Source organism: Manis javanica, chromosome 10 (assembly GCF_040802235.1).
Source record: "Manis javanica isolate MJ-LG chromosome 10, MJ_LKY, whole genome shotgun sequence".
NCBI lineage: Eukaryota > Metazoa > Chordata > Mammalia > Pholidota > Manidae > Manis > Manis javanica.
In genome coordinates this window covers 114066448-114083922 of record NC_133165.1, presented here as the reverse complement: position 1 = coordinate 114083922, position 17475 = coordinate 114066448, and the positions used below count along the sequence as shown (strand labels likewise).

At 48.7% G+C, this 17475-nt stretch overlaps 1 protein-coding gene across 1 annotated transcript in view; it reads left to right on the top strand.

Annotated features, from left to right (window-relative positions):
• The window catches only part of EFCAB6 (EF-hand calcium binding domain 6), a 213706-nt gene that overhangs the window by 143260 nt on the left and 52971 nt on the right, over positions 1 to 17475 (top strand). The window contains 2 exon segments of the mRNA XM_073213995.1: positions 4419 to 4515; positions 9479 to 9597. Of these exon segments, the coding sequence (XP_073070096.1) occupies positions 4419 to 4515; positions 9479 to 9597 (216 nt within the window).

Here is a 17475-nt window from a genome sequence, read left to right as displayed (position 1 = left end):
TTTTTATATATCAAGTGGTTTCAGATTGCATCATGGACACTTTTAATATTGTATTGTGACATACTGGCCCTGTTAAAATCCTCAGTAGTGTGATTTATGTTTTTGGTTATTTTTTAGCAGGTAATCAATCCAGTTAATTTCAGACTGCAAGTCCTGACCTGCCTTCTGTGGTCTCAATGTCAGTTCAGTTTTCAAAGCTCTTGTAGCTCTCCCAGGCCAGCTCACGTGTGCAGCACCCAGGGACCAATCTTCTCAAGGACTTTGCTGTGCTGCTTTGAGTTACGTTCATACATGTGCACGTCAGAGGTGAACCTGGAACTTCCCGTGCCGATTTGGCCATTCCTTTTTCCAGCTCACTCCTCTCTCTGATTTCTCCCCATACTTTCCACTCTCCATCCCCTAGGATCCTTTTTTTATTGTTTATTTATTTATTCATTTATTTTTGGTATTCTGGCTGGAAAATCTTAGGTTTTAGTGTATCTTTGCTATTGTATATTTCCCACGAGTAGGTCCACCTCAGGACAACATGGTGAGAGAAGAAAGAAAAAAACATATAGTGGATTCCTCCCAACACTTTTTGAACACAGGAATCCCTTTTTCCATGCCTTCTAGCTGGAGAGAATTTCAGTTTTGGGTAGTTACTTTGGCCACTGCTATCGCTGGCACCGACCCAAACGTGCTGTTTGTGACAGGGCCTGCGTTGGATCAGGACTGGAGAGTCAGACAAGAGGGGGGATTCCCCCGCACCCCGCGCCCCACGGCCACTCCTTCCTGGTTCTTTGGTCAGGAAAACAGGCTTGCTTTTCTGTCCATGCCCACCTCACAGTTCCAGAATCAGGACTGCCCTGTTTAAGCCTAGGCTGGAAATGTGGGAGGGAAAAAACATGAAACTCCCCACTGTAAGAGTCTTCGAGTTTGATCTCCCTCTCCATCAGCCTCCTGTCCCTGTTCAGTGTCCTCAGAGAGTTACTTCTTATATTGTAGCTATAGTTTTTAGTTGTAGTCAGTGGGAGAGAGGATGAAGTGCGTGCCTTCTCCCCCTTAACTGGGACCAGAAGTACATCTCAGGACTATTATGCTGCCTGAAATGCTCCCTGGCCTTAAGGGCACCTCCCACCCGCCATTCCATCAGGTTCGGCATCTGAAGTTCCCTGACTCGCTTATTTTCCTGTGTTTGCTCTAAATTCCCACCAGCACAGCACGGGCTCCTTGCGATGCGGGCTCTGCTGCACTGCTCACCATCATTCTGCAGGACCTAGAGCAGCACAGAACAAGAGTTTGTGTGTGTTTATAACTGACAGACTGGCTGACAGGAAGGCTGGATCTGACTGATCGTCAAGATCCGAAGAGCCTGGCAATAGGAGAGGAAGTAATAACTTCTGGAAAACGCTATAGAAAAACCTTCTGACCTCTCTAGAGAAGACAAGTATGTAATATGGGACAAGGGAGAAATGGGTGGAAAAATCAGTAGTGGTCCATGGTTTGAGCATGGGTTGTTAAGAAAATAATCAAGGCTTATGGCATAGAAAGAAATTGGGTTGGTGGGAGCTATTTGGATATGTTTAGATAGTGAGATATCAGTTTGGATGTGCTGACTTTGCAGAGACAGAACATGCCTCTCAGGGTCTCCATCCTTTTGGGGAAGACCTCTGGGTGCAGATCAGATTTAGGAGGGTCCTAAAGGCAAAGTCAGGGGAATATGCATCATAAGGACCTATAATCCTTTTAAGCAATAGTTATAAAAATGCAACATAATCCTGCCAAGCTTTTAAAACCTTTAGTGGTAAAGTAGTGATAGAGGAGTAGACAGGTTGACCTTTAGATCCCTTTGCAGCCCTGAAATTCCACTGTTCCGTGAAGTCCAGTAGGCAGTTGGAGAGAAATGGAACAGAAAAGCAGGTGAGGTTGCAGTACTCGTGGTACAGAGGGATGGCCATCAGCGTCAGGGAAGTTGCTGGGGCCATGGGAAGGGATGACCTCCCAGAAGACTAAGTGGGCTCTGAGGTGGGAGGAGAGAGGAGAGAGGGTGGGGAAAACCAGGTAAAGAGGGAAAACCACACTGACTGAGGGCGTACGTTTGCCAGGCCCTGGGGTGGGTGTCCTAGCCCATGGCCTCATTTAAGCAGCAGCGTCAGGGAGAAATGGTTAGCAGGGTCACATGTAACAGAAAAGTCAATGAGGATCCCGGATTTGGCAAAATAGAAGTAACTGGTGAATTGAAAGACTGAGAGGAGGTCTCAGTAAAGGAAGATCGGCCAGCCGTCGTTCACCTACGGACCCCACAAGGTGGCATCTGCCAGGAGAGGAAATGGAAACGATTAAGTCCTCATTTGGCCCATTTCAGCAGCAGCATGGGACGAGGGAGAAGGACCCACCAGTTTGCAGCGGGCCCTCACCATCCTGCCAACTGAGAAAATGCAAGACTTTTTGTTTCCCAATCCACGGCTGTCAAAGTTCACATCATTCACCGAAGAAGGGCTGTTTAGAGTGAGACTCTTTCCATGTGACACACAGGTCTGTCAGCAGCATGGTGTGGGCTTCTGGGTAATGATGGCCCCATGAACTGGTGACCAGTGGGTGCTAGGCTCTGTCAGCCATCAAGGAACTTGAGGGATAGCCGTATGAGAGCAGAGGCATTTCTTAGAAGGGATTTAAAGGAGAAGCCACATGAAGAGCAATTATTACTGCTTAGTTTATTGACTCTAGTTGCTGAGACCTGGTGTGCTGTCTGCTTTCAAAATGCAAGGCAGGAGTGCCTTCTCTGGTATGCAGAAGTCACAGGTCCACCTCTCCAGGCCCTCACGTGGGGCCTGACACTCCATAGCGCTCGGGCAATACTTCCTTTGTTGAATTGAGATAGAAAAGTTAAGGGCAGTGTGTGAAAATGAAAGGTGGTCCTCACCTCTGTGTAGTGGGATATTTAATGGATCTCTTTCTAGGAAGGGTGAGGTTAAAGGAGGGTTCCAAAACCCTAGCTTCAGGTGAAAATGGGAATGGGAGGGGGAAAGGCCAGCCTTGTGTTGGCCTCAGAGACCTGAGTTCAAATGCCAGGATTCTCAGGTACTGGCCGTGCAATTCTGGCAGATTATTCAGCCTTTCTAAACCATAGCTTCCTCTTTTGCAAAGTGGGATGGTAGTGTGAGCATTACTGTGAAAACCCAAGATTCTGTGTGTAAAGTGACTGATGGTGCCCAGCACTCATGGGTCCCTGAGTTCGTGGAGCCCACCATTACCCAAGAACCCACCCAGAGCTTCTGACCCGTGTGTCACATACAGAGGGGCACACTCAGAGCAGCCCTTCCTGAGGGGATCGCATAGCCTTTCAAGTGCCATGGTTTGGAACGCAAACTCCTGTGATTTCTCAACTGGCACATGCTGGCTGACTTTAGATTTCATTTTCTTATAAGCAGTTTGTTTTCAGATCTTAAACAATACTTCTTTAAAGGGGCTACGTGGGGCTTGCTTGCTCTGCCCCACCCTGGTTTTCTGGGACTCCTTGAGGAGAAATTCATGGGAGGGTGCTCAGTCAGGTGTCCTTAGCCTTCGGCAAGATGCACTCACCCCCCACCCCACCCCATGTGCCTGTGAATAAGTATGGGTTCCCAGCGGGGGCACAGATGTGGTCTTGTTTCAGGAAGCTGGGGGGCTGTGTGTACAGCTGGGCCATTTTGAATGTTCCGTGGTCTGCAGGGAGGGTGTTTCAGGTGCCGACCTGGGTGTGGAGAAGCTCCAGGTCCCGGAATGGGGTAGTAGGTGCCTCTAAGGAGCAGGGCGACTGCAGAGAGCTTTTACAGGTTCTCATGACCCCCTGATGTAGTGAGTGGAGGAATCCGGGGCATCCCATATTCCTGCAGACAGTCTCCGTGTACCTAGCTGCGGCCTGGCCAAGGTGGTGAACACAGGGTCTTTCTTTAAGTGTTTTCAGTGTCTTGTCATCTTGTAAGCAAATAAACAGAATTTTGATCATTTTACATACTACACGCCTAACCTTTAAACATTAACTGAGGTTGGGAAATCTGTAAACTACATTTCCCCATTGTCCCCGAGCTGTCACTAGAGTCTGCATTATCACTCCGATCTGTAAATCCAGAAATAAAAGTTTTTTAGTTGTTTTCTTCCAAAGACATCTGATGTTACATTGTTTTCCCCATCTGAGAATAAGAGCCCTGTTTGCTTTGTGAGCTTCAGAAAAAGTTGGACAGCATTTATCTGAAAATAAACAAGGATTTACAAAATTTAAGAAGACTTCCCGAACATGCAGCTGGGGAAATAAGACTGTATTTTAAGAATTAAGTTAGACCAGATGTGAAATAACACTTTAATGGTATCTTTGAAACAAACAGGGATAGGGGAACCCCTTGGGAGATTAATGAGTCCATTAAATTTAAACACATTTATTTATTTATTTTTCTTTTAAGACCAAAACAGAAGGTTGCAGATTCAGAACTAGCTTGTGAACAGGCTCATCAGTATCTTGTTACCAAAGCAAAAACCAGATGGTCAGACTTGTCTAAGGTAAGAAAACAATTATGTCCTTAAAAGGAAAGGAAATCTATTTCAATGTCCCAAGATCATTGATACAGTCAGGCTGTTTAGATCCAGTGGCTGAGATGTGGAAACAACTTTGTATACTCAGTTTGGCAAATCTTTTATTTTTTGTTTTTTTATTAAACTATCATTGATATATAATCTTATGAAGGTTTCACATGAGCAACATTGTTGTCACTACATTCACCCATTTAACTTCTTTTATTTTTAAATAACTTCTTCCAAATAAATTCTCACACTCAAGGTGAACTGATGTTTAGAAAAATAAGTAATTGTAGGAGTTACATGGACAGAAATTCTTGGCCTTATCTCGGGTTTGATAGGAATTGAATTTTTAAGTGAAAAAATGACACCGTCAGACTTATTTTCAGAGAATTATAAACATGCATTTTAAAGAGTTATTTCTTCCAGTCTTGCCAAAATTGTAGAAAGCACCTTCCAAAGACAAATGCCTCCCTGTGTAATTTGTGATCATGGTGTCAAGGTGGGGAACATAATCTGATGGTGACGGTGCACCCACCGGACAGCAGAACTAAATGGGGTGAGACTGGGTTCCCCCCAAAACCGAGGATGTCGGTCACCATTGCAGAATGCAATAACTTCACCTTAAAAAGCATTTTTAAAATGTGTTATGGAAGTTTCTTCACATCATCTTGAGAGGTGTCTCCACTATGTTCCACTTGGTCATGTTCTTCTATGTTGCTCTACCTCGGCCTGTGTCCAGTATGAAGTTCATCTTTTAAGTCCTGTTCAGTTCATGGGCTGCCTCTCTCTGGTCCTCTGTCTTCACTGAGTTGAGTGTGCTGTCCAGGCCAGGATCACACAGTCCTCTAGGAGGGCAGGTCAAACTGAGCTATGAACTGCGGGCCACTGAGGAGAGGGCCGAACGTGCTCTCTGACCCCATCTCCAAGCCCTCTCTCCCAGCTCCGCTCTGACCTTCAAGCTCCATCAGCTCTGAACTGTTAAAGCCAAGGCCCCCTTGTCTCGAGCCCCGCTCTCTGCCCAGCTGGCCTGGCCTCCTCCCCTCCAGAGCTGTCCCCTCCCTGCCCTCCCTCCCTGCTCGGCCGGGCTGACCCCTGCGCCTGTGTGCACCCTCACTCCTCAGAGGGTGTCCTCCACACTCGCCTCTCCGCACCTTGATTCCCACGGCCTCTCATAGGCATCTTCATCCTTGGTGTTCTGCGGGGCCCTGAACTGTGTTTAGAGGATGGAGGGGGCCCCAGGCCCTCTGCTGCTCACCCAGTTCTGTGCAATGGAAACCTCCCTCTCTTCTAGAGCTGCGTCTGGCAGGGCTGTGGGAAGGGGCCCTGTTGGTGTGTGCGGAGGAGAAGGGAACGGAGCGTGTGTGCCTGTGGCCTCACACGGGCCCCCACACCTCTCTTGAATCCCATAGGACTAAAGGACCCTGCAGGTTTTATTATTATTATATTGAACATCTGTCAGTCTTTTGGTTTATTTTGAGTAAAGCGCTGAAGGAATTCCTCTAGAATTCTAAACCTGCAGGAAGCCCATGACACATAAATAAGATGAGTGTATTGTAAGGGCATAAATTAACCCCTAAATCTCAGCTCTGCTGTCCTGTGGGTGCACCCGTCACTGTCAGATCCTAACACCATAATCACAATTTACACGACTGCGCAGGGAGGGTATTCGCCTTTGGAAGGTGCTTCCTACAATTTTGGCAAGACTGGAAGAAATAACTCTTTAAAAAGCATGTTTATAACTCTCTAAAAATAGGTATGACAATGTCATTTTTTCACAACGGAGCGCCCGGAGACTCTTTACTTCTGGGTCTCGGCATTTACAGATCATAAAAGAGAGATCAAAGGTGTGGTTTGTCTCCCTTCTGCCACATTTCCCTGGGGATTCACCAAACAGGGCCTGCTAGTGTCCAAAGGGCGTAGTGTCATAAAGCCGCGCCTGGCCCCTGGCCACCGCTCTAGGTGTTTCCTCCACTGGCCATCTTCGCCTGGGGTCCCCTGGTGAGCTGCTCAGGGAGGAGGCCTTACAACACATCGGAGCCTAAGTGCTCATTTCCGTTTAAGTGTTTTCAGAAAGTGAGTTCATTGGCTTCTTCAGCAGACATTATTATGAACTATGCACTGTTGCAAGATATTAAAGACACAAGGACAAAAAAGAGTAAAGACACAGTCTCTGTTCCCAAGAGACTTGTGGTCTGAACACCAGTAAGAACCCTACAGAATCGTGTGTGTTACAACAGGAGTGGCCTTTTTTAAGCATAATTGTTTTTAAGTTGTAACTCTGCAGGGGAATATAATAATATATGTTACATGTATATATATACTGCATATATATAACAGGCATATATGCATGTATGTGTATATTATTATAATAATAATGTATATGTAAGTTTAAATTAGCTTAAAGGTTTTATTATTATTTTATTATCCCAAATTGTATCCCACCCATAACCACCATCCAGCCAAAGGAATAGAATGCTGTCAACATCTTAGGCCAGAGGCCAGCACACACCTGCTGTGAAGAGCCTGACATTGAGTATTTTTGGCTTTTGTGGGCCTTTGGACTTCAGTCACAGCTACTCAACTCTGCTTTATAGCACTGAGGGCTCTCAGACCTCTTAATGGTTTCCTCTTCAGTGGGTGTGTAACAGTGTTTCATTGTCATTTTAATTAGCATTTGTCTGTTACTAATGAGACCAAATATCTTTCCATTTATTCATCAGTCCTTGGTGCCTGCTTGAGACTTCAAGTTCCACACAGGGCCGTCTGTTCTCTTCTCATTGTCAGGAGGGACTGGTACTCTGGTTTGGCCACTAATCTTCTGTGTCTTCTCCCAGCTTGCATTTTCACCATTTTCATGTATCTTTTAGTAAATGTAAGTTCTTCTTTCTAGTAGTCAGACTGCCTGACATTTCCCCGTAGGTCTTGCTTGAGAAGTCCTGTCCCACCCTGGAGTCACTAGGCACTCTCTCCGTTCTCTTCCAGGAGCCTGGCAAGCTCACCTTTCCCACGCAGGTCTGACCCGTGCCTGGGCTGTTTCACCTGTGTCGTGACGCGGGGACCCAGCTCCATCCTCTGCACAGAGACCCCGCTATCCTGGTACTTGTTGCTGGGGAGTTGGTCCTCTCTGCAGCCTCGCCTCTGTCCTGCGTCAAGCCCCTGGGTGCTTCTGGGCTCCTCGTTCTGTTCCAGGGGCAGTGCGTCCTCGCACTAATCCCACTTCTGTGCAGGCACCATAACCTGGGAATTCGTTTTAATTAGTTGGTAGGCAAGTCCCTCCTCCATGTTCTTCCAGAGGTTTTTAGTCAGTTTTTCAACATCCACAAAGAAACAACAAATTTATTAGGATGTTTGGAAAGAAGTGATCTTTACAATTTTGAATCTTCCAGTTCTTGAACAGAGTGTATCTCCATTTATTTTGATCTTTTTAAGTATCCTTCAATAAAGTTTTAGACTTTTCTGGGTAGAGATCTTGCAACCATTTCTAAGATTTATTCCTAGGACTTTCTAGTTTTGATGCTGTTGTAAATATGATTTTTTAAAGCTCATTTTCTGTGTCTTGTATATAAAAATGTGAATGATCTTGCCTACTGATGTAACATCCAGATTTCTTGCTTAATTCTGTTGTTACAGTAATTTCTGTGTGGCTTCTTTGTGTTCCTATATACACAATCATGTCATCTATGAATGATGACAGTTGTGTTTCTTGTCATACTCTTACGCCTTTTATTCCTTTTTCTTGCTAAGCCACACTGGCTGGCACCCCCATACAATGCTGGATGGAGTGCAGTGGAGATGTTCTTACCTCGTTCCTGAGTGGAATGGGAATGCTCCCATCTTTCACCATTCTCACCGTATTGCTGGCAGAGGACTTTGTAGGTGTGCCCACTGTCTACCTCACAGTGTTGCTATGAGGAGGCTCAAAGGAGCCGACTTGGAAACAGTGTGAGACAGTGCTGAGCCGTGTGTTACCTGCTCTTCTCGTCCGTGGTCCTCGTAAATGCCTGACCAATCCTGACACCTTCTGCAGGCCCTCAGGGACATTAGACTGGAACCTTCTCATCTGTCCCCGTTCCCCTTCTTACAGCTGAGAGCCGAGTCCCCTGCGTCGCTGAGATGATAACCTCAGGCAGTGTGTGCTGCAGCCGCATCGCCCAGGCTCTGGTTTACCCCTTTGCCAATGGCTCTCTTTGAACCCTCACTGGTCGGTAGAAGAATCCAGGTCCCATACCGGAGATGACTACTGTTGCAGGAACCGCGGGAACTATGAACACGGAGTTGGGACTCCGAGACGTTTGGTGAGAAGCAGTTTATTGGCGCCGGCAGGGGCTCAGCGGATTCATATCCAAGGCTGAGCCCTGAGCGCAGCGGGGCCAGGCCTTTTACACGTTCACTACCAGGGTAAAGCAGCGTCGGCCCCCAGGCATGTTGCAGTGGGAGCTGTTAGTGTACTACAGGTTCAGCCAGAATGCTCGTTATGTTTTAACCTATCTCAGTAAGGGTACCCGGATACTCTATTGTAAACTAGTGGCCTACATGACCTTGATCAACAAGCTGCTCCATGTCACTGGGTCCCTAACTGCGTTAGGTCCGGTGTGTTGTTACATTGCTTTAAACTCAAGCAGCCTGGCATTTCTCTGCATTCTTAAAGTCTTAAAGAAACATTGTCCCCCTTCTTGGCATGGCTTCCCACCACATTATCGTTACCTGGGTAATGAGCTCATCACCCAGAAACAAGCCCCTTCCAGCACATATTTGTTCGTGTTTTGCTCCATCACCTCCTTTACAGGAATGACGACGGTATCAGAAACTTAGATACAAAGGTGGTTCAGCAGGTGGATGGGGAGAAAAATGTCTTAGATTGTCCCAGATGTTGACTACTGAAAATCCTTTATGCTGCCACAAACACACTTTATATGTTACTAAGTGCTGTCTTCTAATCCTGTAGAATTTTATAGAAACTGATAATGAGGGCAACGGCATCCTTCGATGGTGGGACATAAAGAATGTGCCGTATGCTTTCGATATTCCCCTCACTCCGAGAGAATTTGAAAAGCTCTGGATGCGGTAAGTGTTCCCCGAAGGTGGGCTCCGCATTCCGGCGCTGGGCTGTCTGCCGCAGCTCGTTCAGCCCCAGTCCTTGGGCACCTCTGGGTGGGGTTGCTCTTGGTCACCTCGGTCCCGCGTCCTGTGTCCTTGCTCACAGGGAAAGCAACCGGGCCAGCAGGCTGGTCTTCAGGAGCATGGAGAACCAGGGTGAGCACTTGGCACCGAATGAGACCAGAGCGCCTGGCATTTCCAGGAAACCAGGAGTTCCAGCCCATGCTTTTACTGTTTTAGAGAACGAAGCCACTCTCCATGGGCTTAACTGTGATACAACTAGTTCAACAGACAGATCCGCAGTGGATAAAGGACAAAAGGACCTCTCCCCTTTGCCTGAAGATTGAAATCAATGTTGCACAACTGTTTTAGGGATAAGTAATTTGTTGGAGGAAAATAACCAAACTTTTGGCAACTTCGAGTGGTTTCCCAGGGGTGTCTTAAACTGAAAACAGCATCTAATATTGGTTACATTTTTCAAAATGTATTTTAGATTTACTGGTGTTTGAATCAGGCCCCCAGTTGAAGTACTCCCTGTGTAGATGCCTAAATTTCAAGGTGCACTAACAAGTTCCAAGTTCTGGGTCCACTGGTAAATTGCTTTGTCCTTCATTATATGTTAGCTGCCACTAGCATTCCCCGCAGGGGGTCTACCAGCGCTGTGTGTCCTCGCAGGCGCAAGCTCACCAAGCAGTTGATGTAATTTTTTAGCTTTTCATCTGTTCAAACTGGAAGGCTGAAATGTTGGCTGAGTTTAGAATTAGGTGGGCTGCTTTGTGTCTAATTTAGAAAAGCAACTTGAAGTTCTTATAAAATCCTTATTTTTTTAGATCAGTTCCAACATAGGGCCCATTTAGACTTTTTATTCACATTCTTTTTCAGAAGATTTAGTAGGTCCTCATGAGTAATCCAGAGTTTGGGGTGCACTTGGCAAATATATGGACTCCCCACTATCTAGGCCTTTTGGACGATGACTGTGTGCTCCCGGTGCTCAGGGACCTGTTGGGGGACAGGAAGTGTCGCCCTTGGTAAGTGCCAGAAGAAGGAACAGGCCAGCAGGGTGGGAGGTACAAGCAAAGGTCCTGGGGACCATGGCAGAGTGAGCAGGAAGCTGTCGTGGCCCGTGACGTGTTCCGAGGGGTTACAGTGGCGACGGAGGACTGCCTGGCCAGGGGATGGATAGTGCGGCTTCTGTAAGCAGCAGCCGGGGGCTCCCAAGGGAGAAAGGAAGAGCAGGGGTCACCGGGCTGCAGCCCTTACTTTGGGGTGTCACTAGCCAGCAGTGGGGACAATGGGGCTCAGGCCATGCTGTAGGGATATGGATCAGGAAACAGTTCAGAGAAGGGATTGGGTCGGGTGGGCCCTGGGAGCCTGCTGTCCATCAGGGTGGGGCAGGACTAGCCGGCAGCTGTGTGCCAGCCACAGGAAGGAGAGGTGTTGGCGTCAAGTGTCCCCCTCGAGGGCTCCTTGTGCAGCATGAGTGCTCACACATTCCTCATCCTGAAGCAGAGACTGAGCAGTTTCTACTCTTCTGGGAGGTGGATGCTCACTGCTGCTTTTGGCTCAAGTTTCTTACACATTTATTAACATCATTAAATGTACAAATGTCTGCCCTGTGCTGTGCGCTGTTTGAGGCCAGAATCTCACCCACTTTTGTTTGTGTGCCGTGGGTGGTGATGACCAAAGAAGGGGGGAAGAATAGAAACAAAACAAAAGCATTTATTTGGGGTCTCAGAATTGCAATTCCAGGGGCACAGATTCAGGTAGCAACCCGAATTGTGTTCCCCAGGGAACCAAAGTTAGGGGATTTAAAGACAAAAGGGAGTTCTCGTATTCATTGTTGACAAAGAATTTTGATTGGTGTTGGTGGCAGAAAACTAATCTTGGCTGAACGGACTCGGTTGCTAGGGCTATCGCTAAGCAAAGTCTTTTAATGTAGCAAGTTACTAACGTTCAGGCAGAATCCTTGGAATTATTTGTGATTTGGCCCAACTCAAAGTTCATGGTTTTATCTGGTGAGACATGGTCAAGGCCCACCTCCTTAATGACCTTCCACCGCCATTTAAAGGCCCTGACGCTGATGAGCGGTGAAGGGCAGAGGCTTTGCAGCCAAACATGTGGTCGTGACTCTTGCCCCCACCCCTTGCCCTGCGTGGCCCCTGTCAAGTTACCTAACTTCGGTCTGCCTCCCTCTGCTCTGCTGCGTTAGGTCCAGTGTGCTGGTCAGTGTGGGCAAACCGCGGAAACAGGCAAGGCTGACAGCTCAGGGGCTGGCCCTGGTGCTGACCTCGCGGTCTAGTGTGGGTGTCTAGTGTGCTGGCTCTGCCTGCACATCACTCAGGGACCAGGAGGCCCGCCAACCCCTGGATGTTTTGGGTCTACCAGCGGAGAAGGCAGAGGGTGCAGAGGACTGTCTGGACCGGGCCATCACGTGGCCGGACTCCCTTCACGTTGCCGCACCCGTTTGCAGGAGAGACTGGGCGAAGTAGGCTGCATGTGTGTCCAGGGAAGAGAAACAGATGGGGGAACTCACCATGGGTCTGCCACCCATGGAATTACCTCCGGGCCTCGAGAGGGGAGGGAGGGTGTTGGGGACCAAGGACACCCTAGGAGCTTATCCACTAGGGTCCAGGTGGGAAAACAAAAACCACTCCAACATTTCTGCCAAGGCAGGTTTACCACAGTGACCGATCACAAAGATGTCAGAAGGGCCGGAAATCTGAAGGGGGATTGTGGCCAGGACGCTGCTGGCCCCATGGGCTGGAAGAACAAGAGAGGAGCAGGGGTTACCCAGAGATCAGGAAACTGGCCCCCACTGGTCTGCAGGAGAGCAGGGAACTTATTTCTTGGGGATGAGAAGGTTGCCTCCCACTGTTTTGATGCTGACTTGCCTGCTGGAATCCTCACCCTCAGTGGCCCTCCTGGCCTGCTCCTCGCAGCACCATTTGCTGACAGGACAGCTACCGGCCCCCAGCCTGCCCTGCTCCCTCTACATCCAGAGGCACCTCCCAAAGCAGGAGGCCCTGAGCAGCCAGAAGGCAGGGGCCAGCCCTGAGTCACCCCGGCGCAGCCACCCAAACAGCAGGAGGGTGTCCTCCCACGGGGGGGCAAGTGAGTGGGGACCCCAGGGAGTCGGAGCAGCTGGGGCCAACGGACACCCTCTGCCAGTTCAGAGCATCTGATTGTAACAGTAGGAAAGCCCCCAAAATTAGGCAGGTGGAAGTGAGTAGGAAAATAATGTTCTGCTCTTTGGAAAACACAAACTTAGAAAACACGGCTGAATATAGGCAAGAAAAAAATTATCAAATCCATTATTCACTCAGCATTGATTAGGCACCTGTGAAGTGTACTGTTTCAGAGCCTCGGATTAGTCTGCAGGGCCTAGTTTATGCTGTGGAAGTAAATTAATGAATTAACCCACAAATCTCCGTAGCTTAGCACAATGATGCTTTATTTCTCATTCACCTGAAGTCTGCTGCATGTCTAATGGCTTTTCTGAACAATTCTCTTCAAAGTGGTGACTCAGGGATCTGGCCAACTTCCGGCCTGTGGCGCCATCATCTCCACAGGGGTCCTTCTCACCAAATGGGGACAGCAGAGCCCCACAATCCCACAGGGGCTTTGCTGGGCTTCAGCCTGGAAGCCACACACTTCTGCCTGCATCCCGTTGCCCAGGGCTGGTCGGTGGCCCCAGGTAACTGCACAGAGGCTGGACAGAGTGAGGAACGCGTGGATGCCAAGTGAGCTGTGTCACAGGCTGGCTTTCCAAGGAACAAAGGAATAAAATATTCAAGCCTGCAGGAGACCGTCATGAAAGGAAACCTGCTAACGGAAGCCAGCTTAGGACTGTTAAGGATGAGTTTCTGGAGCAATATGTTTGATTTGTTTTGGTTTCAGAGAGGCTGTCAAGAATAAATGATGAGATGGAAGTGTGTTCATTCATTCATTCATCTGAACAGTCATCAAGCAGGGAATCATTGAAACTGTCTGAGTTGTAGGCCCTGTGCTAGATTCAGGGGCCCCAGAGGTGAATGCAGCCACCCCCGCAGTGCCTGCCACCCAGGTTGCTCAGAGCTCGGTGGGAAGACAAACGGGGAAACACGGTGACAGCAGCCTGCCTGCAGGGGAAAGTGCAGGCAGCCGGTGCTGGGGGAGCCGTGTGGGTGTTCGCGGTGGGGGGGTGGGGGGTGGACCCCAGGAGAGGCGATGCCTGAGCAGTCATGAGCCAGAGGTGGGGAGGGGCACAGCAGTCAGCAGAGCGGCCCAGAGCCGGGAGGAGTGGAAGTCCCGGGACAGAAGGGGAACGAGACTCCTAACCAGAAGATCCTGCCAGGCTCCCGGCTGGCCAGTGCCAGGACCGGGGCGTTCCCCAGGCCGGCTGCCCTGGGCCCCACGAGGCTCCCCCCAGGGAGAGGCTCAGCGTTCTGGGCCCCTTCTGTAGCCCCATTTCATCAGGTGAAATTCAACTATCTGGGATCTAAATAAACTGCCGAACAACTGTGGAGACAGCATGTCCTGACAGTGCACAGGATGAAGACTGAAGCAGAGAGGCGCGGCTTCAGGACTGTCGGCACGGGTCCCGCCTGGGTAGACCCAGCTAATCGGTGTGCCTGATAGAAGGTCTGGGAGAGAATGCCCACTTGCTGCACATCTCTTGGTAGAGGTAAGTTGTATGTTAATATTCCGGTAGAAAAGGAAAAGGCCCTGAGGAAAGTGCCTGTGTCACATGCATCAGCTCTTGTGACTGAGACTTAGAGCTCTAGGCTAACAAGAAGCTGGCGCATCTCTGTCAGCTCTACCAGGCCAGTGCCTGGAGGGAACTTACGGGGTTTGTGCTGTGGAGCAACCTGGACAAGGAGAGCCCCGAGATGGGAACGGACTTGGAAAGGTTGAACGGACAGGGTCTTCAGCTTAGGACAGGGAAGGCTGCCTGGTTTATGACGGCAGGGACTGAGTTTTAAAGGGCTGATTCTGAAGGAGACCTCAGCTAGAGAGTGCCAGCCAGACAGGTGAGCGTAAAGGACTTCTCACGATTAAAGTTGGCCAGAATGGGCAGTCTTTGAAGGGGTGAGTTTCCCATGTCTGACATGACTTTGTCCAAAGCTAGACTGTCTTCTACCAGGGAGCATCGAGGAGGGATTGTGAACCCGGGTGGGGATTGGAGCACATGGCATCTAAACTGTGATTCCCCCAGGCCACTGGGCATGGCCAAGCAGGCACTGGGACACTTCACGTTCTGCAGGGCAGCTAGTTGAGCCATCAGACCCCCCCTTGGAAATGGTACCTGAAAGATTTCCATATGTTCTGTGCTGCACAAGATGTCATGTCCACCTCTGCTGCCTGTCCTGGGCCATTAGTGGGGCTTCCAGCAGACCCTCCAACTCTGGGGTCAGTAGTGTTTAGAAGGTACTGCTGTTGCTGATGTAAGAATCAAGTACTTGAACTTATCCCAAATGACTAAGACTTCCTCAGCAAAACAAGCAATGGGGACCAATTCAAAGCATGTGTGTTACTGCATTGCCATGTGTACAGTGACTGGGCGGAGTGATCCGACTCTGTCATAAATGAGTAGCCATTGCCACATGCAGATCCAAGCTTTTGTGGGTCCTCTGTTTATGTGCACATTTTTCCTGGCACATCTGTTTCTGAACCATTTTAAAATTCAACCTTTATAGGCAAGTTGGGTTTTTTTCATGTTATACAAAGAATTATCTAATGAAGGGTAAGGTTATGTAAGCTGAATTAACTCTTATTATTTGCATTCATAGCATATTTCAGTTGCAATTGTGCAATCTGATCTTCTGTTCCTTTGTGATGAGAATAGAATGTTTATGATCTTTATTAATGAAGTAATTAAGAAGTGCCTTTTCATTCAGTTCAAGTGTCACAATGTAGAGTTTGTTGTCAGGAATCTCTTGAGCATTAACATGCCTGGATGGTGGTCCTTCCTCAGGAACACGCGTCCTTCACACTCATCAGCTCAACAGACACGTGTTGATAATGAAGCTTTGAGAGGCATGTTCCTGGGCATTGGGAGTGTGTTTCGTAAAGATGAACCAGGCATGGTTTCTCCTCAAGAAACATGCCGTCCAGCAGGAGAGAAGGCTCATACTGCAGACGTAGACGCAGAGGCAGGATGTGCTTGGACCTTTGAGCAGCAAGCGGCAGCAGCAAACGCCAGCATGCGCCTCTGGGTACCAGGCTGTGGCCTAAGCCCCTGCGTGCATCTGCCCAAGGTTCCTCACTGGGCCCTGGGGGAATGCAGGGGAAGGTGGAAGTAAAGTGCTTTTGACTTAGGAGGGGAGAGAGGTTTCTAAAAGAGGCACACTGCTACCTAGGGGTGGTTGTGAGGTGGATAGTCTGTGTGCCGTTCTTTCAGGAACCCTCTTGTAGGGATGGGGACCCTCAGGGAGTTTTACTGAAGGGGTGTCTTGGTCAGAGTTGCATCACATCACTCTGGTGGCACAGAGCTCATTACAGGCCTTATGTAGCTCAGGGGAGATGCATGGCCCTGGGGTCACCCTAGAAGCTCAAGAAATGGCAACCTTCCCATCAAAAGGTATGCTGACGGAAGACTAACCTACCCTTTCTTCAGGCATCACCACCACTGTAGGAAAAGACATTTGCTAGGGGCCCCGGCCCTTCATGCTGCCTGAACATCACAGTCCTGCTTCGGCCACAAGACAAGCCTCCAGAAGCAGAGGCCCCTGGACATCCTTTTGTGGGCATGTCACTTTGTTTTGTTCTAACAACAAAGTTCACTGAATAAAGGAAGAATGTACTTTTTTGGGTTGCAAGTACAAAGGTCGTACTAATAATGGATGCGTGGAAAAGCCTTAAGGGTTTCATTAATGTAATAACAGTAGCAGCCGTCAGGGCACCCACCTGGGACGTTAGGACCAGGGATGGCTGCAGTGGCTCGCAGACGAGGACACTGAACCCCAGAGTGGGTGCGGCCTTGCCCCAGGTGCCCCGTTCCTTTTATCACAGATGGAGTCGTAGGTGGAAGTCAGACACCGGGAGGAAGCCACAGACGTGTGGGGTGCAGAAGGAGAGGACTGGGGAGAGGAAGAGGCCTCGGTTCCAGTAGACACCTCGCGGGGAGGCCCACTTCACCTGGGGGAAGACCATCCGGCTTCCCAATTCCCAGGATGCTCGGCAGACTTTGGTACAAATGCATGAAGCGTTTGCCCAAACTGCCTACCCCCTCGTCCAATACCCCACCCTGTGAGGACAAGAAAGTTGGGTGTGTAACTACATTCTCTTCATTGTGGCCCAGTTGAAGCCATTAAAAAGGGGCTCAGTGTGTCCCTCAAGCATGGGGCTCTGCAGACCTTCAGCATCTGGGTTAAGGAGCAGAGGACAACCCTGCTTCACAGAGGCAAGCTGTGTGTACCCACGTCCAGCCAGACGACCGCCAGCCGACAGCCTGCTGGGGGGTTCTGCCCGCACCTCTGTTTGCAGATATAGTCCTGGTCCTTGTGACGCTCAGTTCATCTGGGGAAAATCTCTCCCGCAAATGCCATTTTTATCAGTTAGATGAGGACCAAGACCTTTCCGTAAAAATAAATCCTTTCTTTCTTTAAAGAAAATTGGCAATTTGCCTTAAAACTTTTTATTGAAGTAATTCTATTCTATGTGAATAATGTTGGGAGATAAAAACCCTCCATTATGCCTTTTTTAATGAATTATAATTCTGAAACATCTCAATAATAGAAAATGACATAAAAGGTACATAGCATAATTCTTATCTTGTTTTCCTTACTCGTCTCTCCTTGGTTGTATGTAATTGGCATCTCTTCAGAGAGAAAATGGGGAATTCGAATCAAGTGGCATTCACTTATT